At 46.0% G+C, this 26,237-nt stretch overlaps 1 protein-coding gene across 2 annotated transcripts; it reads right to left on the bottom strand.

The window, feature by feature from the left end:
• Window positions 1-4,634: 4,634 nt before the first annotated feature.
• On the bottom strand, window positions 4,635-25,727 carry VPS4B (vacuolar protein sorting 4 homolog B). Of its 2 annotated transcripts, XM_075533164.1 has the most exons (12): window positions 25,460-25,727; window positions 24,158-24,304; window positions 21,887-21,998; window positions 20,156-20,312; window positions 17,316-17,383; window positions 14,991-15,110; window positions 12,999-13,155; window positions 12,377-12,525; window positions 11,807-11,888; window positions 9,420-9,639; window positions 7,840-7,980; window positions 4,635-6,131 (listed from the first exon to the last, which is right to left on the bottom strand). In XM_075533164.1, the coding sequence occupies exons 1-12, from the start codon at window positions 25,484-25,486 to the stop codon at window positions 6,030-6,032; spliced, it is 1,482 nt and encodes a 493-aa protein (XP_075389279.1). In that variant the 5' UTR covers window positions 25,487-25,727; the 3' UTR covers window positions 4,635-6,029. The 2 variants fall into 2 exon arrangements, with proteins under 2 accessions (XP_075389279.1, XP_075389280.1); XM_075533165.1 differs by lacking the exon at window positions 24,158-24,304 and having other exon boundaries at window positions 25,460-25,725.
• Window positions 25,728-26,237: the final 510 nt, after the last annotated feature.

The following is a 26,237-nucleotide window of genomic DNA, read 5'->3' as shown; positions in this document are numbered from 1 at the left end:
GTCTCGATGTCTCAGGGTCAGTCTGGGCCAATCCCGACACTGAGTCTCCAGTGCTTTCCCCCATAGGGCCTGGGCCAGCATGTCTCATAGTGGGATCAGCCACATGGTCTACTCTGTGCATTGGCTGTTTGGAGCGGGGATATCATATCGTCCTGGTGGGCCAGGATGTGCTCCACTCTTTTCCTCCCCATTCATTTACTCCCGGTGTGCTCTGATCAGAAATGTCCCTCTCCCCTAGCTGCAGCTTCAGTGCCATCCTCTGAATTATTCTGGAGGGAGGGGCAGTTGTCCATGTAGCTGGTATGGGGGCCGAGCCGTCAGGCCCCTCCACTGACTCCCTGCATGCTGGCACGCTGCATTCGCATCCCGGAACACTGGATTTAAGTCTGGTCCCTCTTTCCCTGTGGAGGCACAAACAATACCCTCTCTTTGGGTCGGTAAGTGCCCTATTCCCCACCGACCCCCACCTTTTTCCCCCTTCCCTTTCCTCCCTCCCTTCCCCTCTTTAGTTGGCTACCATATGTACCCCTGGATATGGTCTGGCCCCTGCCATACTACCTGGACCTCAACCCTGGAGTGTTTGTATTCAGTAGCTTTTACCTCTGCCCCTTTTGTATTTTTCTTTTCTCTTTTTTATAAACTTACCTCAGTGGACTGATGTTGTAGTTATCCTTTTGTGCTTGGCTTACTTCACTTAGCATAATTTCCTCCAGTTCTTCCCTTTCGGCAATATGCTTCATGCATTTATCACTGCTTTTTAGCAAAGCATAGTACTCCATTGCATGTATGTGCCAGTTTTTTAATCCATTCGTCTGTTGATGGAAATTTGGGTTGTTTCCAACTCTTTGCGATTGTGAACTGTGCCACAATGAACACTGGAACACAGATGTCTGCCGTGGTTTGTTTCTTGCCTATTCTGGGTATATGCCCAGTAGGGGAATTGCTGAGTCGCGTGGTACTTCCATTTCCATCTGTTTTAGACATCGCCAGATCGATTTCCAAAGTAGCTCTACATACCTACAGGTCCACCAACATGGATGAGAGGTCCTATTTTACCACAGCCCCTCCAACACTTGTTGCTTTCGAATTTTTTGAATTGGGCTATCTTTGAGGGTTATAGGTGGTATCTCATAGCTGTTTTGATTTGCATTTCTCTCATTTCTTAATTGGGTTATTGGCTCTTCTGCTTTTTCGTCAATTTGGTCAGTGGTTTGTTGACTATCAATCCTTTCAAAGAACCAACTTCTGTTCTTGTTGGTTGTTTTTCTAGTTTCCCTTATGTTTACACTAAGCTTTATAACTTCCTTCTTTCTGGTGGCTGTGGGCTTTTGATACTCTTTCTAGTTGTTCGTCTTGGGTTAGTTTTGATTTTGACCCTTCTTTTTTGATGTGTGCCTTTATTGCTCTTTAGTGCTGTGTCTCAGGTTTGGGTACGTTGTTGTTATTCTCATTTGACTCTAAAAATTCTTATATTTCATCTTTTTTTTCTCTAAGTGCTTTTTAAGAAAGCTGTTATTCAATTTTCATGTTTTCTCTCTTGTTCATATTTTTTTGCCTCTATCTTTATACTATTGTGATCAGATAAACTGCTTTGTGTTATTTTGAAATTTTGGATTTTATTGAGGCTTGCTCAATGGTGTAAGATGGAGTCTATTCTGGAGAATTATCCCAGGAACTGGAGAATGTGTACTTTGTTGCTGTCGTGTGGAGTGTTCTGTATACATCTAAGGTCAAGTAGGCTGGTTATGGCTTTAGAGCCTTTGTATCTTCATTGAGTTTCTTTCTAGTAGTTCTGTCCTTTACCAAAAGTGATGTGTTGAAGCCTCCTACTATTACTGTAAAACTCTCCATTTCTGTTTTCAATGCTGTTATTCAGTGCTAGGTGTGAGGGAGCTTGAAAATTCATGGGAAAATTCCTATTTTCATTCCATTTTCCCATGAACTTTTTGAAGCCTCTTATTTATTGTTATGCCCCCTTGTGGTGAATTTGCTCTTCCTTCATTCTGTAATGTCCTTCATTATCTTTTATGGGGAGTTTTGCCTTAAATTCCCTTCTATCAGAGATGAATATTGCTATTTCTGCATTTTTGGTTATTGTTCACTTGATATCTTTCCCATCCTCTTTTATTTATGTCTTTGTGTCTAAAGTGTGTCTTTTGTAGACAGCATATTGATGGGTCATACTTTTAGTCTACTGTCCTCTCTTTACCGGTGCATTTATATTCCATGTGATTATAAATAGGTATGAGTTCAGTTTTTGTTTTGTATGTTTTGTGGTGAAGTTTTCCTTCATCTGTTTTATTTTGTTAGTTTTCTGCCGAGTTTATTGATATTATTTTAGTGAGTAGTTATTTTCATTGTGGTTACACCAACATTTACCTTTATCTTTTGAAACTTAAGTCTGATATATCTTTAGATCACCTGCCTCCTCTCTGTAACGACACCATTCACTCCCCTTTTCTGTCTTGAAGCTGTCCTCCTTTACAGATTGACGTCTCTGGTTCCCATTTCCACTTCTGGAATCTAAGTGATGTTGTCATGTGACTTAATTGTAAGTGGTTGCCTGAGAGTCTCTGTCCAAAAGACTTTTATTTCTTGTTAAGTTGATGTAGTGTTTGACAAATTCTTGTCATTTGTTTGTCTGGCAATGTCCTAGTCACTATTGTATTTGAAAGGTAGTTTTGCTAAAGGATTCTTCCAAAAAACCAAACTCACTGCCATTGAGTCAATGCGGACTCATAATGAACCCTGTGGTTTTCTGAGACTGTAACTGTTTTGGTGAGTAGAAAGCCCAGTCTTTGAGACCAATGATTTTCCCTTACAGTTTTATAATTTCAGCTGAGTAATCAGTCTCATTGGTTCACTTTTGGCAGTGACTATCTACTTTTCTCCAAGCAACTTTGGGATTGTTTTGTTTTCATTGAGTTTGATAAGGGTATATCTCGGTGATTTTCTTTTTTTTCTTTTCGTGATCCAAGTGAATTTAATGAAGGTTCAAAGAAGCATCAGGTTTTACGCGGCACCCATAGGATTCCTTTGACCATGCGGCCTGGCAGAGACTGCTCCGGGACACGCAAGGATCTCTCCCTCCCCACGAAGACGACCAGACCGCCCAAGCAAGACAAGACCAAGAGCCGTCTTGGTGATTTTTTGTGGATTTTCTTGAATGGGGTTTAGTGAGTTTCTTGGATGTCTTCAGTCTTTTGTGATATTAGGGAACTTTTCTGCCAGAAAAATCTTTGAGAATTGTTACTATTTTGCTACCTCCTGTTCTGGAATGCCATTCAGGCCTAATTTCCCTTTTTGCTAGCATACTGCTTAAGATTTAGGATTTATTTTTCTTTGTTCTTCCTTTTATTTCTAACTTTTTCTCAAATTATTGTCAAATGATTTGTCCTGCTTTGCTGATTTTCCACTATTTCCATTCGGATCCTTATGTCCTCATATTGATTTCTTTTTGATATTTGCTCTTTTGGAGTTTTAGCTTCTAGTTACAGTTTTAGCTTACCATATATACTTGTGTATAGTTGCAGTTTTAGCTTACCATATATACTTGTGTATAAACCAAGTTTTCAGAACATTTTTCATGCAGTTCTTGTGGTAAAAGTAGGTGCCTAGCTGATATTTGGGTTGGCTCATACTCGAGTATATATGGCATTTGTTACTGTCGGCCAGCTTTTGCCTGTATACTTTTGCTGTTCCCTTGTGTTTTCTTGATCTCTCGAAGAACGTTTTCACAGAATTCATTTTGGTCAGTTGCTGGAGCCATTTTGTTCTGCTTGTTTATGCGATTTAATATTTTATCTCTGAGGAACTCTTTTAGTATATGCACTTTTTGTTCACCAAGGCCCGATTTTTTGTTTTGATATGTTTGATTAGGTAGGGCAAGTGTGCTGCTCTGGTAACTAGTGTGATGAACTGAAGCTGTTTTAGAGTGCATGGGATGGTAGCAGGGTGTGTGTGTGTGGGTCTCTATTTGCCTAGCTGGGTGACTGAGGATATAGCTGGTGGGGTGGTGAGTCTGTCTTGCCAGACACCTGGGGAGAGGTGCAGAGAGTGCTCTCACTAGTCTCTATGTGTGTTCAGTGGTTGCTGAGTGGTTGGGATGCTTTGGTCATTGGTCACCAGGTGAGTAGCAGTGAAACTCTCATGAGCACTTCTGGGCACACAGGGATGTACAGGGGTGGTTGGAGTGGGCCCAACTCTCCAGTAGTAGAGAGGGGAACTGATAGGCACCAGTTCACAGGTGCCCACTAGGAGGGCATATGATTTTCCTCTAGGGAGCAGGAGGTGGACTCCAATGCAAGTGGATGGGCACACAAGCTAGATTTCTCTGGTTTATGAGCTCCAAGCACTAGTGGCTAATAGGTGGAGCAGTGGGTGTCCCCAACCTATGGTCCCTGGTGTGGGTGGCTGGGCCTAGGAACAGGTGCTTCCATGCTGCAGTTCTCAACACCAGGGGTTAGATTAGGAGGCAGTTAATTCTCAAAACTCTCTATCACTGAAAGACAAAATTTTCATGTATAAACTAAATAAGAGAAAAAATGACTTCTTTGCATCTAATCAGTTTAGCCATTATTTTCCCTAACAAAGAAGGCTCTCAAATAAAGTAGCAGACACAAAACATAGCCAACAGTTGGTCATACCAATATATTTCACATAAGGACAGTGTATCTCAGGCCTATGATTCCAACTTAACAACCAAAAAATCTGTACAGAAAACCAAAGGCAACCAAATAGCATAATATGTAAAATGTGCAAATATACTTTAAAATGTAAGTTATTCCACAGCATTTACAAGGTAGAACTTTGTGTTAAGTCAAGAATCTACCTTGTCCTCGCTATCAATAATCGTTTGCATGTATCGCCAATGCAAATGTACAAGGCACAATTTAGTGTCGGGGCTAAATTGTCTTAACACCCATCTTCAGGTGATATATTTGAAGGTATTACAAGACCAAGTGTATACTTTATTATTTAATGAGACACAGGCTCATTTCTAAAGTTTCATAAAGCATTACACTGATAATATCTGTGTGGCCAGGGTGAGCTGTTCCCTGAACTTAAAAGGTCATAGACAAGACTCTTTCCCATATTTAAAAAGCCTATACGTGTGCATTACATACACACACGTGCAGACACGAATACACACCCAATCATATACAAGAGACGCCCCATATCCAAGGGAGGCCATTCTCTTATTAGCAAAGCTTCCTATTACAGTAATTCATGACAGAGTCGTTTTCAAAAATTACATATGTCTTTACCAACTGTGTGATCAGGCTTGCTTCAAAAACATACTGCCATTGACAATTTTCTGCCTCGAGGTGGAGACAATGTGGCATTTCGAAAGTCTCTCCCTTGAGATTGCACAGTGAAAGGTATTGTGTTTAGTTACATATAAAACCTTGCTTCGTCTAAGGAAAAGATTCATGTCCCCATGCGGAAAACGGTCAGCCTATGCGAAATCAGGAGGAGCAGCAGCCGTGTAACCACTCAGAAGCCTCCAAGTCCAGCGTGGCCCGCGCTGTGGTTCTGCCAGCTCCTGCCCATCCCTGAGAGTGAAGAGTCTATCACTTTTAAGTTTGTAATACAGTAAATACAGATTAGTTTGATGAGAAGAATGATGTTGAGGATTTCCCCCACAAAGACAGGTCTTATTTCACTTTAGTTAAAAAAAAAATTAGTGCTTTCCATGCAAAGACCACCATTCACAAAAATTGTAAATATTTCTCTCTCAAATGATTCTGATCTGCTTTTTTCTGGGTGGTTGCGTTCATTTACCAGTTATGTGGTACTCATTTCCTTACAACCCACCACTCTTGTGGAATTTTGCGAAGAGGAACATTTAATAGGTGACAGAAGAAAAGTACAATATGAAATTTCAGGGACCCCCGAGAGGAGGATCAGTATATATCCCTGTGGCAGAAGAGTTTTAAAACTGGAAATAATCTGAATGCCATTCAAGAAAGGCAAAAATATCTATGAAAGAAAGAATACATCTGGTAAACCTTCTCTTGCTCTTTGGTTTAGCCTTCTTGGCCAAAATCTTCTGTAAACTTCTTTAATTTCAACAAATCATGTTCATTTACTGTGGGTTTTGTGCTAGAGAGCGACCGTAACATATCCGACTGTTAGGGGGAAAGAAGGAAACAAGGAAGTATTAATAGTGGACTTAATAAAATAAAAATCATTACACTATTATAGTTATTATTGTTATTTTACCCTCAGGGTAAGTATGAATATTCACAGTGTCCCAGAAATCATGGCCGTGACCCTATTTTATGCTTTCTAAAGGCAGAGCCCTGGTGGCTCAGCAGCTTCATACTCAGAAGTTGGCTGAAAGGTTAGTGGTTCAAACCCATCCAGAAACTTCATGGGAGAAACACAGGCTAGTCTGCTCCTGGAAGGATGAGAGTTTAGCAAATTCTAGGGGGGCAGGTCTACTCTGTCACACATGGTTACTATGAGTCAGAGTCTACTCAATACCCCCCCCAACTTTGTTGATTATGTCATTGCTTTACATAACCCACTCAGACCCACTGCCATCGAGTTGATTCCAACTCTTGGCAACCGTACAGTACAGAGCAGAACTGTTCTCCAGGGTCTGTGGGCCCATAAACCTATGGGAGCAGACAGCCTCACTTCTCTTCCACAGAGCAGCTGATGGGTTTGAACAACTGACTTTTAGATTAGCAGCCCAACCCTTAACTTTCATTCTTTCTTTTGTCCTGACCACAACTAGAAGCAAAATCCTCTTATCCTAAGAATCAAAGCCCTCCAAATGCATTCACAATCGGTTTCTGACCCTAGTTAAGAATAAAATCCTACAACAAGAGCCAATGCGCTTAAGTAAATGCAAAAGGAGTACAAACATTCAAACAAGAACAAACGGTTAAGGCTGAAATAAGAAAGGGCTTCTGGCTAACTGCTCAGGTAAGCATTAAAGCACATATTAGGGGGTTTCAAAAAGTTCATGGAAAATTCCATTATCTTTTAATCCCATCCCCCACCCCCCCACATACTTTTGGAAGTCCCCTCATATGAATTTATCTATGAAACACCCCCCTCAAAAAAGCACACAACATACATCATATACTAATGTAGTTAGCTTATATGTATATATTGCTGGGCTGCAATCTGCATGGTCAGCAGTTCGAAACAACCAGCAGCTCCTCAGGAGAAATACTGGGCTTTCTACTCCCTTAAATAGTCTTAGAAACCCCCAGAGAGGTTGCTAAGTGTCAGCACTGACTCGACAGCAGTGAGTTTGGTATTGGATATTCCCACAGCTGCCCAGGAGGGCAATGTTTTAAATCCTTGACTGCTAACCAAAAGGCTGGTGGTTCAAACCCACATGTGGATCTGGGGGAGAAAGGCGTGTCAGTCTGCTTTCATAAAGGTTATAGCTTTGCAAACCCTGCTGGGCTGCTAGGTGCAGATCTGACTTCCCCCAGTAGGTTTGGTGATGTTTTTCTTAAGAAGGGTTTACAGACATGCCTGATCATGCTAGCACCTTCCAGCTAACCCGGAAAGATGCATCAACTCACCAAACTACATTCACTGCCATCGAGTCGATGGCGACTCATGCGATCCTAGAGGAGTGGGTAGAACTGCTCCTGTGAGTTTCTCTGACTGTCACTCTTTATGAGAGCTTTCATCCTCTGAATGGCTGGTGGTTTCGAACTGCTAACCTTGTGGATTACAGCCTAACCCATAACCACTATGTCACCAGGGGTCCTAGAAAGATTCATCAGAAAATAAAATTTTATCTTTATTTTGGAAATTATAAAGCTCAAGTGCTCTAAACTTGTTTTTAAAGGAAACCAAATCACAAACCATGCAAACAACTGGTTCCAAAAGCTTATCGCTGGCAACATCCATCCAGGTCATCTCGATGGCACCAGGATCGCCAGGGGAACAGGGTGTCAGCAGGTCATCTACTACACAGTTGGGATCGGCTCGTGACGGTCCTTGAACCTGTAACAAACAATTAAGATTGAGATTTAGGCCACTGTCACATAAAATAAATGGATGCAGAATTCATATTTTGTTACAATGTGCACTTCTCAAGATAGATAGGAATTTACAACAAAATGTGGTTATCGCTGGGTGACAGGATGGTTTGGGGCTGGTTTTCCCTGCCATATTGACAATTCGACAATTTACATTTCCTACAACATATGACTCAGGTGGTTATTGAAGAAAAATGACTTTGAAAATAGAAAAAAGGAACATTACTGACGCCTAATACTTCTCTTTTCTCCAATGCTGATATCAAATTATTAACTTCAGAAACTGGAGCCCTGACGGCATTGTAGTTAGACTGGGCTGTCTACTCAAGTAAACAGTCATACTAAGAAACCAACTGGAGTGGGGCTTGCTATGAATATGCATGGACTCAATGGCAGTGCATTTGTATTTTTTTGTTTGAAATGCCAGAAATGAAAAATAGACTCGCCTCTACCGTTCTCTTAACTTTTTCTATTTCCCGGGGGGAGTGGGGGCGGGGGGAAATCTGTGATATAGGGAAACAGTGACCTAGAATTACTGAATCTTTTTCAATGAAAATGCCTTCAGTTTAAAGTAAATGTAAAGTTAAAGACAACAACAACAACAAATCTCGTACCAGTATAAAGTTCAATGCATTTGTGATTCCTGATTTAAAACAGAATATTAACATCATCCAGACAAAGAACTTCTCTGACACACAGTCAAATACAAATAATGTTTGCCACACCTTTATCACAAATCGAGGGCTACGATGACTTTCAGTGTTGTTTTAGATAAACTCACTGCACTTTAAGCATGTCAGAATGGTGATGGCTCCAACAGGGCAAGAGACCGGCCGTCACCACCCCCACCGGTTGGTGAACAGCCGCTACAGCACACTCGGATCTTCTAATAACACCAAAGGCAGCAGCATTACGACAACGCCATTTAGTGTCCATACTTAAGCAAGACACCGATACAGAGATGCTGCGAAAATCACTCCAGAGAAAACACATACATTTAGGACAACTAATCTACTAATTAACTGAAAGTTAGTTTGGGAGCTGATTTTCTATGAAGAAAATGTAGCCCACTTACTACACTAAACCAAAACACCCAACTCACTGCCACTGAGTCCATGCCGACCCGCAGGGACCCCACGGTTCACAGCTGTCCCATCAGGTTGGCAAGGCCGTCGATCTGCAGGGAAGCGGGGGACCACAGCTTTCTGCCACAGAGTAGCAGGAGCCTTCACAGCGCCGGCCTTCCGTTCCGCTTAGGAGCCTAGAGCTGCAGCCACTAGGCCACCGTGCTCTTGCCGTCAGACAGTGAAGCTGCTCCCAAGTCCTCTGGGGAGAAACCTCCGATGGCCTCCAAACTTGACTTTAACACCAGCCATGGGAGGATGAGGATGGGCCGGGAGGTACCTTTTTAAAGTGAGTGGCCGACTGGACTTTCCTGACAGGCTGCATGAGTGCGTCCCGCACGATGATGCTTATATCTGCACCCGAGTAGCCATCGGTCTTCTTCCCCAGGTCTCGGAAGTCTGATTCTGTCAGGTTGTTCTGTGTGGTCCCCAAGTGCAGTTTGAACATGGCTGCTCGCGCGTGGGCCTCAGGTAAAGGAATGTAAATCCGTTTCTCAAACCTGAAGGTGAAAGCGAAAACACATTGAGGGTATTCATGGAGAATATCTTTAATTTTATTGGAAAATGAGGATACTGCCCAAAAGAAACAAGATATTTAAATGTTCTCAACTTGATCTCGATCCAAGCACTGGTGGTCAGTGGTGGACTCTCACCCATGGGGCGGGCCCAAGCTTGCGCATGACCATCGGCCATCTATCAGTGGAGAAGGGCAGGATTGTTAGGCTGCTGGACGGCAGGGTTTCCGGACTAAGAAGGATGAGGAAGAAAGGGCTGGTAATTACAGCGGAAAACTACAGGGGATACAAATGTCTGTTGTGCATGGTGTGGCCAGGAATTGAGAGCTGATTCAACAGAAGCTAACTACCATTAAATGGACTTGTATGAAGAGTCAGAGTTAAGCATGGTTACTTCAGCTGGCGTAAAGGGAGAGGCCCACAGCACATGAAAACCAACCAACCAGCGAGCCAACTTTGAAGGGTCAGGTCCTTTTCACAGTTTTTGGGCCCCTGAATTTACATGCCTAGAATTTCTGCCGTAGAGACGTGCCCTCTGGCGTTCCTTATTCCCACATAGATGCACTCTGAACCTCTGATCAAGGGATCAACAGGATTCACACAATGCAACCTGAGCAGAGATCACACAACCATTCTCTAAATTAATTGGAATGTAAAATTTCTCAAAATTTTATAGCATAAACATTCAGTTACTGTATAGAATGTCCATTTTATTGTGATGAGAACATTTAAAACCAGTAATTCGATGGCATCACAGAAGCAAACACTACGGTTCATTAATAATGTTGCTGGCTTCTGAGAATTTCAGCATCTGTAGACGAGCGGGGCGGGGGAAGCAAGGAGAGACAACTTAAGGGGTCTGCTCAGACTTTCAGCAACTTTCGGGGCAGTGAGAATTTACAGTTCAGAACTATGCCATTTTATCGCACAAGAAATAAAAGGAGAAAGTGAACAGAAAAGGAGGGTCCCCACTACCACCAAACAAGAGCTGGGAACAAAGTATCTCCCGTGGACCCGAGGTCCCTGCACTGAGAACCTGCTATACTAGGGAGGACTGATGCCGAGACATGGAGATCGCCATGGAATGCTGGGTCCATAGATGCCAAAAGAAGCCTCCCCTAGAGCCCGCACTGTGAATTTGGATTTCTAGCCTCCAAGTTTAAGGAGAAGCAAGGGCTCTGTGTTCCCACACGCAGTAATTCTATTGCTGCAGCAGGAGGTAACTAGGAGAGAAGGGATACTAGACTGCTGGCAAACCTCCTAGGGCCAACGTGAAATGCTCGTTGCTGCCATGCACAATTAAACGCAAGAGGCAACTGTGAAGCAGAGGCAGAAGTCGTGTCTCTATACCTTTCTTAGAGCTGACGTTTCCTATTCAATTTAAATGTTAGAGACAAACTTTCCAACTAGTGAAAGATGCATCCTGGCTTTCTCATTTTGGTTTTTAACTGATATGCTGGCATTTGACTGACATTTTGACTACCCTTGTAAATTTCAAGTGTATCGGTGTTCACCAGCGTAAACCAACTAAAGAGCCCAACAAACCTGCTGCCATCAGGTCAATTCTGACTGCGGTGACTCCATGAGCTAGAGAGAGGAAGTCATGCCAGAGGGCTTTTGTGGCTGTAAGCTGAGGAAAGCAGACCACCAGCCCTTTCTTTGGTAGTGTCACTGGGCACGTTCAAACCGCCAGCTTTGTGGTTAGTGAAACTCAAGCTCAATGCAATGCAGTTGATTCTGACTCACAGACCCTGTAGAGAAGACCAGAAGTGCCCTGTGGGTTTCTAAGGCTGTCAATCTTTATGGGAGTGGAAAGCCTCATCTTTCTCCTAAAGAGTGGCTCGTGGCTTTGAACTGATCTTGTGAAATATACTATGCCAAAGAGTGAGCATAAACCCTTTGTGCCCCTCAAGGGCTAAGGGAGTGTACTTCCCAAGATGAATTATTCCGTAATGTGGACAGCACATTTCTTCACTATGATAAATATACAAGCGGATAAACATCTGTCTCTCTTCTCCAAGACAGTGGTCCACAAGGCAAGGCCCATCAAAGCCACCTGAAACATGAACAGCTCTTTCACAAGACACAGCAGGGCTCATCATTGACTGTTACCCCGGTAGTTAGGAATAAGACACGGACGGTGTCATCCTACCTTCGCCTTATGGCAGAATCCAGAACCCAGGGGATGTTTGTAGCTCCAAGGACCAAAATTCCGTCATTGTCCACACCAACCCCTGCATCAAAATAGGTAGTGTTTTAAGTAGTAGGACTTTTTTGTGCTCTTGAAGCTTGTCTGCAGGCCTGTTAAGAACAGTGGTTCCTCAATGATGAAGCAGCTTCCGCATGAACACACTGTACTTAATCAAATGCCATCTTACCAAATTAGGTTAAAAACATTTCCAGGATTCAATCTCGACTGTGGGCAAATATTTAATAGTCTTTTCAAAATCTTTCTGGGAAGGTTTCACGTGAAGTCTACATATTGCTTTCGCCAATACTGTTCCCAGCATGCCACAAAAGAAAGTTGTTCTGTTGATACCAGAGCGTCCTACAAGACCATCCTAGCTGGGTGAGCAGCCCAGGACCCCAGCAGAATGAAGCCTGGTAGGGGAAGCAGCGGGGCGGTTCCAATGAAGCAATTCTCCCTGAATGAGCTCCCCATTGTTGGTACAATGCTGTTTATAAAATAGGTAGAAACATCAACAACAATCAATAACCCTACCTTGCATCTGAACCAGGAACTCGGTCTTAATTCTGCGCGCGGCTTCACTTTCATTTTCACTTCTTGACCCGCACAAGGAGTCAATCTCATCGATGAAGATGATGGAAGGCTTGTTCTCTCTAGCAAGCTGGAATAAGTTCTTCACAAGCCTGGAAATAAACACACACTTTCAATTTCTAAAAAGGCAGCCAGAAAAAAAGAAAGAGACCCGAACGAAAAGACTAGAGCAATGTGCTAGCAACGTATTACAGGAATTCCTTGAACCGAAACACCGATCAGGCTCTTTACATGACTGCTCAAGGCACAGAACACTACCACTACTGACTGGGTAATCGACAGGCATCATCCGTCTGTTATCATCTCTTTCTGCAAGAGACTCTAGACTCGGGTCTTATGTGACAGAGGCATGAATATAGCTCTGACTTTTCTGAATGTCTGTTGGCAACGATGTAAGGAAGCGATCACTTCAGAGCCTGGTCAACAATTAAAGATGCTTTCCTTTTACGACACAATCCTAAATACCTCCCTCACCTCTGACCTCTAATACATGTAAATGTCAGACCCCCCGAAACAATAATAATCATAACAATATTAACAATAATAAAATCAGTTTGATACTCACTTTTCACTTTCACCGAGCCACTTGGAAACAAGGTCAGAGGAAGATATGGAAAAGAACGTCGAGTTATTGGCTTCGGTAGCAACAGCTTTGGCTAAGTAGGACTTTCCTGTGCCAGGTGGCCCAAAGAGCAGGATGCCCCTCCAGGGGGTTCTCTTACCTAAAACGTGTGCATGAGACAAATGCTAAGAGATTTTCAGTTGCACAGGTGGTGACAGACTGCTGAAGAAGGCAACTGAACAATTTTCCCTCCCCAGCTCTCAGGGAAACTAAGGAACACTCAGAAAGGTGATCTCTCCACACTACGATGTCTTTTATTTGCTGTTTCTAGAGACCACGTGGTGAAAAGTGGGCACAGGTCAAAGTACAGCCCTTCTAACAGGAAGCTCATTGGCTGGCTGGCTGGCTCACTCAGAGACCCCCTGGAGCAGGGAGCCCCCTGTGAGGATGCCTGGCCCTCAGGTGCTTGTCACTCATCGTGCAAACTGGGGATGGGTACCCAGTATTTTCAGAAGGGTAAAATGTAAGTGCCCAGTGGCAAAAGGAAATGTGGTTTAGTTTGTTATGGAAACGTCAACTTTCCCTTGAATTCTGTTTTGCTGCTCCAGTCGTACGCAATTGCAGATCAGCGGAGAGCCCACAGGTGGCAGATGAAGTGCGTTTATACGACTGTGCTTACACATTGTTTTATCACAGTCTCGCACCACTTACTATTTACACACTCATGTATATTAGAAAAGCAGTACGTTTCATTTGATAATAGAAAACAGCCTTTTAAGATGAAAAATATCACAAAACACGAGTGAGCTGATTTAAAAGATCAGAGACCGGCAACTTCCTCCATGGTGGCAGAAGTCCAGACAGTGTGGTCACGTCCCTGGGGGCATGAGGATGGGAGATGCTAAGTGACGGTGACATGCTGTTTCTTGAGCTAAGCAATGACATGGGACATTTACTTTGAGACCATTTCATACAAAGCTTCTATTAAACAGTGACTTAAAGGAGAATACTGAAAATGAATGGTCTTCACAGATGGCAACATTCAGGAAAACGAAAGAGATACTTGTGTTGGGGGTAGAGGGGTACTGGCATCAGTCACATGATACATTGATGTCGCCGTAAGACTGAGATGGCTACAATTACACAACTACACTTCAGCTCTGAGCGGTCCTGGGAGCTCGGTGGACCATCTGGCCCTCAGGTCCTGCTCTACGTGACAACATTGCCCACACCTGCGCACTGGAGGTCAACATCCTGGACTTGCTTGCTACATGAACCGGCCCCTGCTTCTCTGTGGGAAAGTGGGAACGCCCATAGCACACACAATCTCTCAGCTGGGGGGCTCACAGAAACCACTTCCAGACGGGCGTCAGCAGCAAAAAACTGTCCCTTCGTAACTAAAGGAAGCACAACTGGCCTTACCTCATAGCCATTCTTACTGCTCTCCGACCAAGTGCGGAGAATGGAGACGGACACTTGTCCCCTGCACCACGTTCAGCTGACACCTACTCCTTCACGGACGGGAGATCAGTCACCAGCGTCCCTCCTAGGCCACACGCTAACATGTCTGTCCCACTATGCTCGCTCTTAGCCCTTATTCCACATACAAGGGGCTTCAAAAGCTCACAGGAAAATCCTATCATCCGTTAACTCTAACTCCCCACCTTTTCCAAGCCTCTGGTATTGGACGACTTGTTTTTTTGAGCTCAATGTATTATGGACTGTGTCTGTCCGGAGAAGGCTAACAGACCGTTCTGCAGCACCAGAGTGAATGGAGCTGCCCCAGTACCTCCCGGGCGCTTAGTGCATTGTTTCCATGTTTCAGAAAGAACCAGTATCTATGTACAGCTGTTATCACCTCCTTTGAACAACCAGGAGTAAAAGCAGTCACCCCAGACGTGGTGGAGGAGACGTATAATGCCGGCCCCAGTGAGCAGGTGGTCTTCAAAGCAGTCACACAGAGTGGAGTGAGGGTGTGTGTTAAAGTCGTCTCACCCGTGAAGAGATGCGGGAACTTGATGGGCAGGATCACAGCCTCTTTGAGGGCTTCTTTGGCTCCTTCAAGACCAGCTACATCGTTCCACTTCACATTCGGCCGCTCGATCACAATGGCCCCTACAGAAAAGTACGGGGTCTTCACAATCAGGAGCCCAGTCTTCACATTGAACTAATACTTTGGGATAGTTGGTGACAAAAGATTGCTGAAACACTACTAATGCTAATTACAATGGCGGTGCAATCGCTTGGACACTGAGGGCGAGGCTGGCAATTCTAATCCGACCAGTGGCTCTTGTTGAGATGAGAGAACCTCAGGGGTACATGCACCACTCAGAGAACCCGAGGGGAAGTTCTACTGCATCACACGGGTCACTAGGAAGATGACTGGCACCCGGCAGGAACAATATTAAATACTGGACATAGTTCAGTGGATTACTGCAAAATTTTAAAGGAAGGGATGCTGAAATATAGAATTAAAACACTTGTGCCTTTACTTCCAACCCTATAAGTATTATTTAATTATCTACGTCAAAAGTCACTGAGCATCAAAATAAACAAATTAAAAACTCAATCATGAGATCCAAGCTGAATAATCAAATATACATAAAGCCACAACCAAATGCATAAGTAAAAGATTGTGATAGTCTACCAGTAAACCATTAAATTAAAAGACAGACAAAAGACTCTGCTAGGAAAGGGGAGGATCCCTTTCCTGGTCTAGCATCATCCTGAATTTCCAGATAAACTCCTCACCTAAATGTCTGAAGGATCTGCCTTATTCTTATCTCTGGCTCTTATCAGAGCAAAGGGAATTTAAATAAAAAGATCTGGCAAAAACCCACCATCTTCAACAAATGTACCAATGTGCTTGACACAATGGATGTATGTATGGCTTGTGATAAGAGTTGTACGAGCCCACAATAAAATAATTTTTTTAAACCCAAGAAAGCAAACTGCCACCTTTTAAAATAGTAAAGGCACAATTCAATTCTCCCTGTGGAGAGGGAGGAAGGTGGGGACCAGAACAGAACCTAAACACAGACAGAACCTGCCTTGTCTAACGAGGGCACTAAGGCCACATGGCACAGGTCACTGGGTCACCTGAGGAGGACTTACTGGAACCCAGGGTATGCTGGCCTGGCCCTGGCAGCGGGTGCAGAAGTTGTTCAAAGTTCTGTCCATGACCACATCCACCACTGAAGTTCACTGCTTTCTCACTATGGCACCCTCACTACCCTATTCCCCTGGGCATCCCGGGGAGCTGGGGAGGACACAGCATCACCAAAATGAACAGACTGGCCGAGTGGAGGTCAAGGCCTGGCCAAGCCTGCCTCAGCTACATGAGGGACCTTCCAAGAGCTCATTCCATTTGCCGTGAACTTTCTGAAGCCCTCCTGGGCCATGGAAGTACTTCTTAATCATGAATTCTATTTGTTCAGATTCAAATGAATACAATTCATGTTACTGAAGTATAAACAAAATAGTCAGCTGGAAAAACCACTAGCTACAAAATCAAAGGGCAGTGAAGTCAGAGCAATGAAAGAAACCAGTAATTAAAGGGATGCTTTCTTAGAGATTCAGAAGTGCCATCCTTGACGGAGCCCCGAGAATCTGTCAGCTGTAACCCTTTGCGGCTTCATATGGTAATTAACGTCTTACTGGCCCTGATGGAAAGGTTATTCACATCCATTTTAGCATTGGGGACTCAACTGAGTAGGTGGGTCACTCGTCCAGGATCAAATGGATCCTGGAATGGAGTCCCGATCTCAATGGTGCCGACACCCATGCCCTTTCCATCATGCCTTTCTACTGCCACAGAGCAAAATAAAGGGCGTTGGAGGGGGTGTCAGGTTAAAAGGGAGCTTAAAGAGACGCTATATGGGGCATGGAGAGTCAAGCGGGGCTCGCAGAGAGGAATGCACAGGCACAATGAGAAGTCAGGGGACACAGGAATACACCATTCACAAAGAAGCCAAGCCAATAGCAACGACAGCCATGGGCACGTGCTCTGACGGCTGCTATCATGTTACCAACATGGTGTCATGTGCCGACTGTGAACGCTACCTTCTGGAAGGGGCAAACGAGACAGATGAGAGGGAGCAGGTGACTGAGGGCCTTTTTATGGGAGCTGTAGGGTTTTAGTTCATGAGCCACACCATATTTTTAGTGCACAAACACCCCGAACGAACCAACCACCAACCACCCTCAGACACCCTGGAGAGAAACCCTGTGAATGAGCTCCCAAGCCAGCTGCCCGGGGCCTTTGGGTGTGTCCCACCCAAAGGACTTTTCCCAATATACTTAAAAATGAGACAAAGCAACCTTGGAGCTGGTTCTGTAGTTTCTTTTTTTCAGGATCATCAGATTCTCCTTCCCCATCACTGTCATTCCTAATAAAGAGAATGTGATATATTCAAATGAGTGATTGTGCTAGTAGATAAAACAAGGCACAGATGAAGGAAAGATTAACCGGAAGTATTACTTGTTTAATTGGCAAAACGGCATTTACACCAAGAGGCATGCTTGTTTTACTATCATGACAAACATAACATACACATGCAAGTGAGCAGGTACATTCCTCATCAACACGGACTCAGGAGCAGACAAGGGCCCTTGCTGGCACACGCCCCCGGCATCCAACGTGTGATGAACACGTCAGGATGAGCCCCACAGTTCACTCCACAGAGGGCTGCGGAGGAGTTACAGGACTGACAAGCACATTAAGAACAAGGGTGCCCAGTGTGAATTAGAACTGCTGAGGGAGAGCCAGGAGCACGGATGAGCTAAGGTGCCAAGGTCCACCAGTCCCAGTTTGGGGGTTTGGAGGAATGAAGCTTCCTGATGACTAGGAACTGAGCCCACAAAGCAAGAAGAGCAAGCAGACCCTTCCTCTCTAGGGATTTAGTCTGAGGAAATCACTTCAACTGACTTCACGGGCTTGAGGAGTAGGATAGCCATGCAGCACTGGCCCAATGCAGGAGAAACAGATATACATTCCCTTACGGCAGAGGTTGCCACGTTATTTGGCCTACTTCCCCTTTTACAGGGAAAAAGATGACTCAATGCCTCCTGTCAATTAAGCACATTTGTACTGTGGGCATCAGCTTCTGCAGCCCACCTCCCTGGATTCTTCTAGTGCCCACAGGAGGCAGTACGGCCCACTTTTGTAAACACTGAGTTTCAGGGATTAGCATATGATTGGATAGATTACAACCTTAATAAATGAAGTTGTAGAAGCAGCTTGCGTTCATGACACAATGAAAAGCGAAAATAACCGACAGCATCATAACACGTTCTCACCTAAAATGCAACCATCAACCAAACCATACCCACTGCCCACGTCAAGTGCAAATCACAGCAGCCATCCAGGACAGAGCAGAACTGCTCCGTGGGGCTTCCGAGACTGTAAACAATTACAAGAGCAGCCAGCCTCCTCTTTGCCCAAGAAGCTGGTGGGTTTGAACCAATGGCCTGGTGTTAGCAACCTACTGTTTAGCCCACACTGCCACCAAGGCTTCTTGTAAATATAAAGGTGAATATAAACATGATAGGTTGGATTTCAAAATGGGATTATCTTAAAGTTGGGTCATCGCAGGATGGTGGGCTATGGTTTTGCACAGAAAGCGGTGGCAGAGGTCCTCCTGGTGGACCTCCCAGCATTCTGAGTGCCGGGCAGCAATAACCAATAAACCCTTGTGGGCACTGGGGGCAGGATGGGGCGTGCATGGCTGTAGGATCCACTCTGGAGAAAGCTTCACAGGGAGAATGGGAGTCGGGTGCAGAGGGAACAGAGTTTTCTCAAGGTTTCCATCCCAAGTTTAGAGGGCCAGTCTTCTAACAAATGCCCCAACTTTCCCGTGAGCAAGCATTTATGGCCAACCTAAGTGACCAGTCACCCGCCAGGTCAGGCTGGGCCTGACTTATTTAGTCTGCGCTACGGTGGCTGCTGCAAGTCGCTGGTCTCAGGTCATGTCTTGAACAGAACATAAAACCAGGAGCTTGAAGTTTTTACTCTTCCAGGCAGCTTCAGGTGGCCTGTCCACTGGGATCTATGCTGTGTGCATCAAAACAGCCTGTGGTGGCGTCTAAGAGGTCCTCCAAACACTGCCTCAGGACCTGTCATTTCCCGATGACACATGGAGATTGCTGACCTGCACAGCTTCCACACCTGCAGACCTCAACCTAGCAGGACCACAGCCGCTACTGAAAGCCAGAACCAGCTCAGCCTGTCATCTGGAACCACTTCTGGTAGCAGATAGGGTCTGGTTAGAATCTGTACCCTCTGGTTAGCACAGAGCTTGGCACACACCTAGTAGGTACAGAATAAGCAAATTCTGCATCTTTAAGCGATACGTTTCTTCATCTAACGAGTCCAAAAATGGAGATTTGATATTTATAAATCATGCTTGTTGCCACTCGAAAGCAAACCTACCAACTGATTTTATACCGACGACCTCACACTTCACAGGGCTGAAGTTACTTTTCTCACTGTCCCCGTGGTTAGCATTTCCTAAGGGCCCCAGTCAGAGGGTGACTTCCTGATCACTAGCATCATTTCAATGCCACGGTCACATAAGGATGGCCAGGGGAGGGGACTCCTTTCTTTCTACTAATGCATGTCACAGAAGTTATTTGAACTCTACCAGCCCCTAAGCTTAAGGAGCCCTGGTAGTGTAGGGGTTACTCATTGGGCTGCTAACCCTAAGGTAAGCAGTTTGATACCACCAGATGTTCTACAGGAAAAAGATTTGACTTTCTACTCCTGTAAAGCGGTAGTCTTGGAAACAGTTGTTGTACAACCCTGTTCACTGGGGACTCTGAGTCAGAACTGACTTGATGGCAATGAGGTGTTTTTTTGGGTGGGGTGGGTGGTAGGTAGAGGGGGGATCCCCTAGGTTTGCCTTAAGCCCAGGGGGCCAGGCAGTCAATATTCTAGCTTTGAGGGCAAACCACTCAACTTACTGTCATCATAAGGATGCTGCCATGAACATGACTAGCTGAGGCTGTGTTCCAATACCATTTTATTTATGTAACAGGTAGCTGCTCAGATTGGCCTGTGGGTCACAGTTGGAAACATGTACTTTCGACAAGACCCTGAGTTGACAAATTAAAAAAAAAAAAATCAAGAAAGTCAATGAAGTGGGATATTCTAGAATACATACCCCTTGTCCTCAGCTGAACTTGGCTGCCCTTCTTTCACTGGCTTCTGGGGTTTCTTCTCTTTCTTTTTCAGGTACTCCTTCAGCGTCTCTGCTCTGTCCAGATACTCCGTACACTTTGCTCTGATGCTTTGCTTGGCTTTATCTCCCTGGGCTTCATCTAGAGAAGGGACATAAGAGTCTTCTTAGGGATTTTACACAGGAACGCTTTAAACTCTTCTGACACTTTTGTACACAAGGAAAATCTATTTTGGTGGCGAGTATCCCAACCAAGCCTACGGCCATGGAGTTGATACCAACTCACAGTAATTCTGCACCTGGCTTCTGAGATTGTGACAGGAGCAGGCAGCTCATCCTCTTGCTAGTGGCTCTGAACCGTCAAGCTTGTGGTTAGCAGCTGAATGGCCAATGCAGGGTGACAGGGGGGCTCCAGCAAAGTCAAAGCCCATCTATTCTTTTCTACTCCTTTCTTGAGCGGGGCCAGAGGCCGTTTGAATCAGAAAGAGATCCCAGCAAGACAGCAGGGCACTTTCAAGGTGTCGAAGAGAAGAAATTAATATTCTGGAGGTTTTACATGCTTCTCTTCCTTTCAGTGTAGAGATGGAAAATTCCGTCTCTCACAAAACCTAGCATATGTCATATCATATGACCCCAAAACCCACTGGCGCCAAGTCGATGCCACTCATAGCAAACCGATAGGGTAAGGTGTACATCTCTAAGGAAGCAGACTGCCACGTCTCTCTGTGAAACGGCTGGCAGGTTTGAACTGGCCTTTCATTAGAGCCACTGCACCAGCAGAGATCCTTATAAATGGACCAAGAGAAGTATTATTACATGTTTCCATTAGTGTCTCCCCCTTAAGTTTTGTTTTTTTCTCCAAGCCCAACCGGGACCCCCTTAAGTTTTATGTTGATGCATTCTTAGACAACGTTGACAAAAGAAGAAAATCTTTCTGAAGGAATTCAATGAACTAATTGCAAAAATTCTTTCTTTAAAAAGAACCCGATACATAATTGATGTATGTATGGATTGTGATAAGAGTTGTATGAGCCCAATAAAATGATTAAAAAATAAAAGAACCTGGAGACCTGGTGGCCTGTTGGCTAAGTGTTGGGTTGCTAACCTGACGGTCAGCAGTTCAAAACCACCCGCTGCTCTGCAGGAAATTTATCACCTCTCAAACCCTATTTGGGGTTGCGATGGGTCAGGACTGATTCCATGGTAGGTGGCTGGCTGGTTTGTTTTTTGATTTACTAGAACAGTGTCCTTTTTGAGAGCACAGGTGTGGCGTTAGGCGGAACATCTGAGAGGGCAGGGGTTTCTCTCCCCCTTTCCCTCAGCTTTACCCCCTAAGGCCTACCACTTTCCTGGCAGGCAGCAAGCACACAGTTCATACTTGTGGAATCACCTGGAACTGCCGAATAAAATGCCCGACAACTTCAACCAGAACACTCTCAAACAAATGCCAAGGACACAAGCCAGTTCAGACTCTATCACGTGGGTGTACTACCTGTAAAATAAAAATTCACTTCGCTGACTGGCGGCACGTGAGGACCGCAAGCCATGACAGCAGCTTCAGCAGCTGGGCCTGAGTGCTTAAATGTCACTGGGAAACGGGGGCCTTTTGCAAATGGATGGTTTAGGAGTTCTGCTATTGTATTCTGACCTTCCATCAGTGAAACAGGGTACTTTCCCTCTTAGTGGCTTTAAATCAAAAGCAGCCAGGGAGCATACATTTAATGACGTGGAGGAAATACTGCACAGCATGCTGGTAGAGCTGCAGGGCTTCTTCGTAGTTCCCGGCCTTGTCCTCTTGAGCTGCTTTGCTAGCAAGGTCTATGGCTTTCTGTCGAAGAAGGGAGAGCAGACCATTACAAGCATGGAAGCCATTTGAAAGCTGCCACTGCCTTTTTCTGTAAAAGCAACCTGGAGGCAACCCCTGCACTACCACCCCCTGAAGTCACATGCATTCAAGTGTTTCCAGCTCAGCGCTCGCTTCCTAGTTCCACACATGTGGATGTCTTCATTGACACGCTCACAGGTGCTTCAAACTTAGCCAGCTTAGAACTGAACTGACTTTGCTCTCCAGACCCCAGTCTGGCCTCAAGGGTACCCCTTCTGTGTTGCAGAACCAAGGCCTACTCGGACACCCAGGGATCTGGGGGCAGGTCCAACCCTCTTCTCTGCCTTCACTTCCTCAGGGAAACCCCTCACCGGCTGCTCTCCCTCCTTAGCTCTGCCTTGGGCCCTCATCACCTCTCCCTTCCCAGAACACAGCCTTCTAATGCTTCTGGAAGCTTTCTGTCAAGTTTTTCTATAACAACCTCCTGGCCATAGTACTGTGCTGAAAGCCACCTAGGAGCCCCATCTCCGTCAGGGTGACAGCACTCTTTCTCACGGGTCGGGCCATCCCCTTGGCACACTGAGTTTCACTCCTGACAAACCACTGGTTCAACCTGGACCCACACAGGCTGGGAACCTCTGCATACAGTGCATGCCCACCAGGACTCCTCAGTCCCACCTGTCTTCCTGCAAAACTCCAACAGCTGCTGCAAGACATCGTGCAGACCTGCTGCTCCTGCCCCGAGGGACCCAGCCCGCCTCTCTGTCTGGGTCTGCCTTTTGCACTTCCGTCCAGGGACCACACGACATCACTGAGAAACCAATGATGGAACCAAGGGGAGGAGTGGGAAGCCAGGTTAGAAGCAAGCTGTCAGAGCGAGCCCTGATCTAGAACCAGCAGGCCAGAAGTGAGGGTGTTACGAAGCCTCTAGGCTCATGGCTGGAAGTGCTGGGTGGACTTGGCAGTCTGGTTGCCTGGGCCCCTCGGGCTCCTGAGATCTGGCACATCTCTGAGTGGCTAGGCGAGAGGAAATGACACTTCAGGGGCTGAACAGAAGAGACTTGAATCTGCATTGAGGGACTTCTCTGACAACTGTATTATCTCCAACTTCCCCCAACCCTCTCCAAAGTTGATTTCTTTCGGACTGAGACCCATACCGGCTTTCCCCACCCATAAAGCAGTCCCCTCCCTCATGGAGAGAACAAAGGCCCAACCTTGTAGTCCACAACGGGTGTTCTCAAATGTCCTCAGCACGAACTATGCCTTGCCTTAGTGTCGTATATGGTAAACTGGGATGACATTTATTTCAAGGAGTTGTTTTGAGGGCTAAATAATATCCCTTCAAACACCTAACGGACAGTGACACCAGCACCTTTCTTTCCATCTATGCCAGGGGTGGGGGATCTTTTTAATATCATTGTTCAAGGACCATACAAAATGACCAACTGACAATCAGCCTGCTCTATATGGTCAAACCTTTAATGAACTCCACCCTATGTGATGGCAGCAAGGGCGACGAAAGAGAGGAAGGCCCTCAAGGAGATGGAAGGACACGGTGGCTGCATCAATAGGCCAGGAACAATTATAAGGCTGGCAAAGGACCATGCAGTGCTTCCTTCTTTTGTGCAGAAGGTCGCTATGGGTCTAGCCGAGTTGATGGCACCACAATGTGGTGACTGGAATGGTTTTTCTGGTGGGGCGTGGGATGTTAGCTGGCAGGGATTATTTTGAGGGCCTCATACAGCCTAGGGGCCAGCCATTAACCACTCCTGCTGTAAGCTCACCACACCTGTGTGAAACATTTCTTCTGCGCATGGAAGAGTTAGATGGACCCCTTCTCTCTGCCCTCCCACTCTACCTCTAATTCGATGATAGCATTTGGGACATTATTTTAGAATTTTGATTTCTGGTCATCTGCACTCCTGACTAAGTTATAAGCATCTGGCGGATGGGATTTTTGCCTTGTTCGGTGGGAAGATCATTTTACCCAAATTCCCTAGGTCAGTCAGGAAGGGAGACTGAATGGGCAAGAGCACCTGTGAATTGACTATTAACAAAACGCAGGTTAGCCTTGCAATCATCCCCACTGGCCAGTGTGGACTGCCAACCACTCAATTCCATCCTGGTGCTCACCGACTGTAAGAGGAAACTGAAAATCTTACCAAAGAAGAAACAAACCAGTGCAAGCTGAGTGTACGCTGCAGCCTGCCCAAACCACATGCACAGCCTCTGGCGAGTGGAAAGCTGGGAATATAACCAGTGGGCAACACAGCTAGTTGGCAAACCAAGAACGATGGCAAGACAGCCACCTGGAAAGAAATCATTTTTGGTCTCCAAAGGATCAATGGTTTTACCAAATGACTCATTTCCCCCTAATATTTTCACTAAAAGGGTTACCAAAAGACAACTCTACAGTGAAGATGCAGGCATCGTAGATGATCACAGTCTTGTTGGAAAAGAGACACAAAAATCAACATTTCCCTTATTCTTTACTCTGATGTTGGCTATATGGTTGCAAGAACAATGTTTCCTTAAAGACCCTAAACCCGGACTTTCACTGTTTCAGTCAAATTTTATAAAAAGTCCCAACCAAAATGTCACCTCATTTGGGAAGGCAAAGGAGGGGCAATATTCTGATGTCTGATTAAGTGGAACCATTCTGAGTGGTCTTTCTTCAGGATCAATTCTCCAGAGTTATCCTACCCATTCAATGAATTACTGTAGGACCAGGCCAGATTCAATACAGGGGCTTCATACTCAAAGGGACCGAGTGCACTGGGCATCCTGGAGGCTGTGACGCCTTAAACCCGACGGGAATCCAGATCCACTCTGGGGATGGCAGACACACATACGTTCTCTTCTCAAGGGGCTGACGCTGACGTCTAGCAAATCTCAGGATTCCCAGGAGACAGGTAAACTACCCTGTGCTCACCTGGGGAGAGGGCGGGGCCGATGGAGACACAGGACTTGAAGACCCCTCTCTGATCTTATATACAGATTGGGAGCCACGAGTGGAGCACCTAAATTCACATGCTCACCGAAAAGACTCCACCCTCCGATTCCGGGGCTGCTGACATATTTCCTATCCCTGACCGCCCGAGAAGCCGGGCTTTGCTACATCAGCCTGAGAAATACATGCACAATTCTCCACGGACCCGGTGGAGAGCTCTGTAAAGAGTAGGGACTATCGGCGCGCTCTCCTCGCGAGGCAGTCAGCACCTCGATCTCGAGCTCCGCCAGGTTCTGTCCAAACTTGGTTGGAGATCAGAAGCCGTCTCCTCGAGTCCGCGGGCTCAGGGGACCCCAAGCGCGGGCCGGAAGTGACTCTCCCCGGAAGGCACCCACCTCCCACCTGCGGCTCCGCCCGCCCCGCCCTCCCCGACTCGCCCCCGGGCGCGGCCCTTTTCCTCCGCCTCTCCCCTCGGCTCCGGCTCCCCTCGGAGGCGGCAGGCGAGTCGGGCTACCTGGAGGTTGGGTGAAGTGGCTGCCATGGCGGAGACGCGAGGCAGGTTCTCGAGGGAGAGGAGCGCCCGCAGCGGCGACGTCGAGCCGCGCCTGGTCTCGCTGCAAACGCGCGGAGGCGGTGGCTCTCGGACCCCGGGCCGTGGCGTCCCTTCTGGAACCAGATCTGAAACCACAGTGCGATCCCCGAGCCGCCAGACCCTCCTCACAAAACTTCCGCAAACCCGAGCCCCTCCGGGCTCCCGTCCCGCCTCTGGGCGTGCACACTTCCGCCATCGTCATCAGCATGCGCGCTCACGTCTCCGGCGACGCGCCCGCCCACAGCCGGCTGCCCGAGGCGCGGAGGCCGCCGGAAGCTGCTCGAGGACCGGGCGGAAACCTGGCTGGGCGCAGGCGCGCCGTGATTTTCTTTATTTTCCTCACTTCTCAGGCTTTCCAACGAGTTGTGGGTTCAAGTAAGTTCCTTCACCTCGGCGTCTATACGATCAGTTTTTTTTTTACAGCTTTTGCATGAATGAATGAAAAAAAACAACAACAACCATCCCCCACTCCAGGTTGGAGTTTGAGTCCATTACTATTCCTTTTCCCGTCGATTTCCTTTCTCTGAAAAATGGGCGATGACAGTACCGACCTCAGGGTTCGTCTCGCGTACTTGGGACTTGTTATCAGGAGAGACCGGTAAGACCGGTATCTGGAGAAAGACGTCGTGCTCGGTCAAGGAGAGGGGTGGCCCAAAGGGAAGGACTTCAGCACATGGTTGGACGCAATGGCTGCAATAAT

Source organism: Tenrec ecaudatus, chromosome 15, assembly GCF_050624435.1.
Source record: "Tenrec ecaudatus isolate mTenEca1 chromosome 15, mTenEca1.hap1, whole genome shotgun sequence".
NCBI lineage: Eukaryota > Metazoa > Chordata > Mammalia > Afrosoricida > Tenrecidae > Tenrec > Tenrec ecaudatus.
The sequence above is the reverse complement of the archived record's forward strand: the minus strand, read 5'-3'. Positions and strand labels throughout refer to the sequence as shown.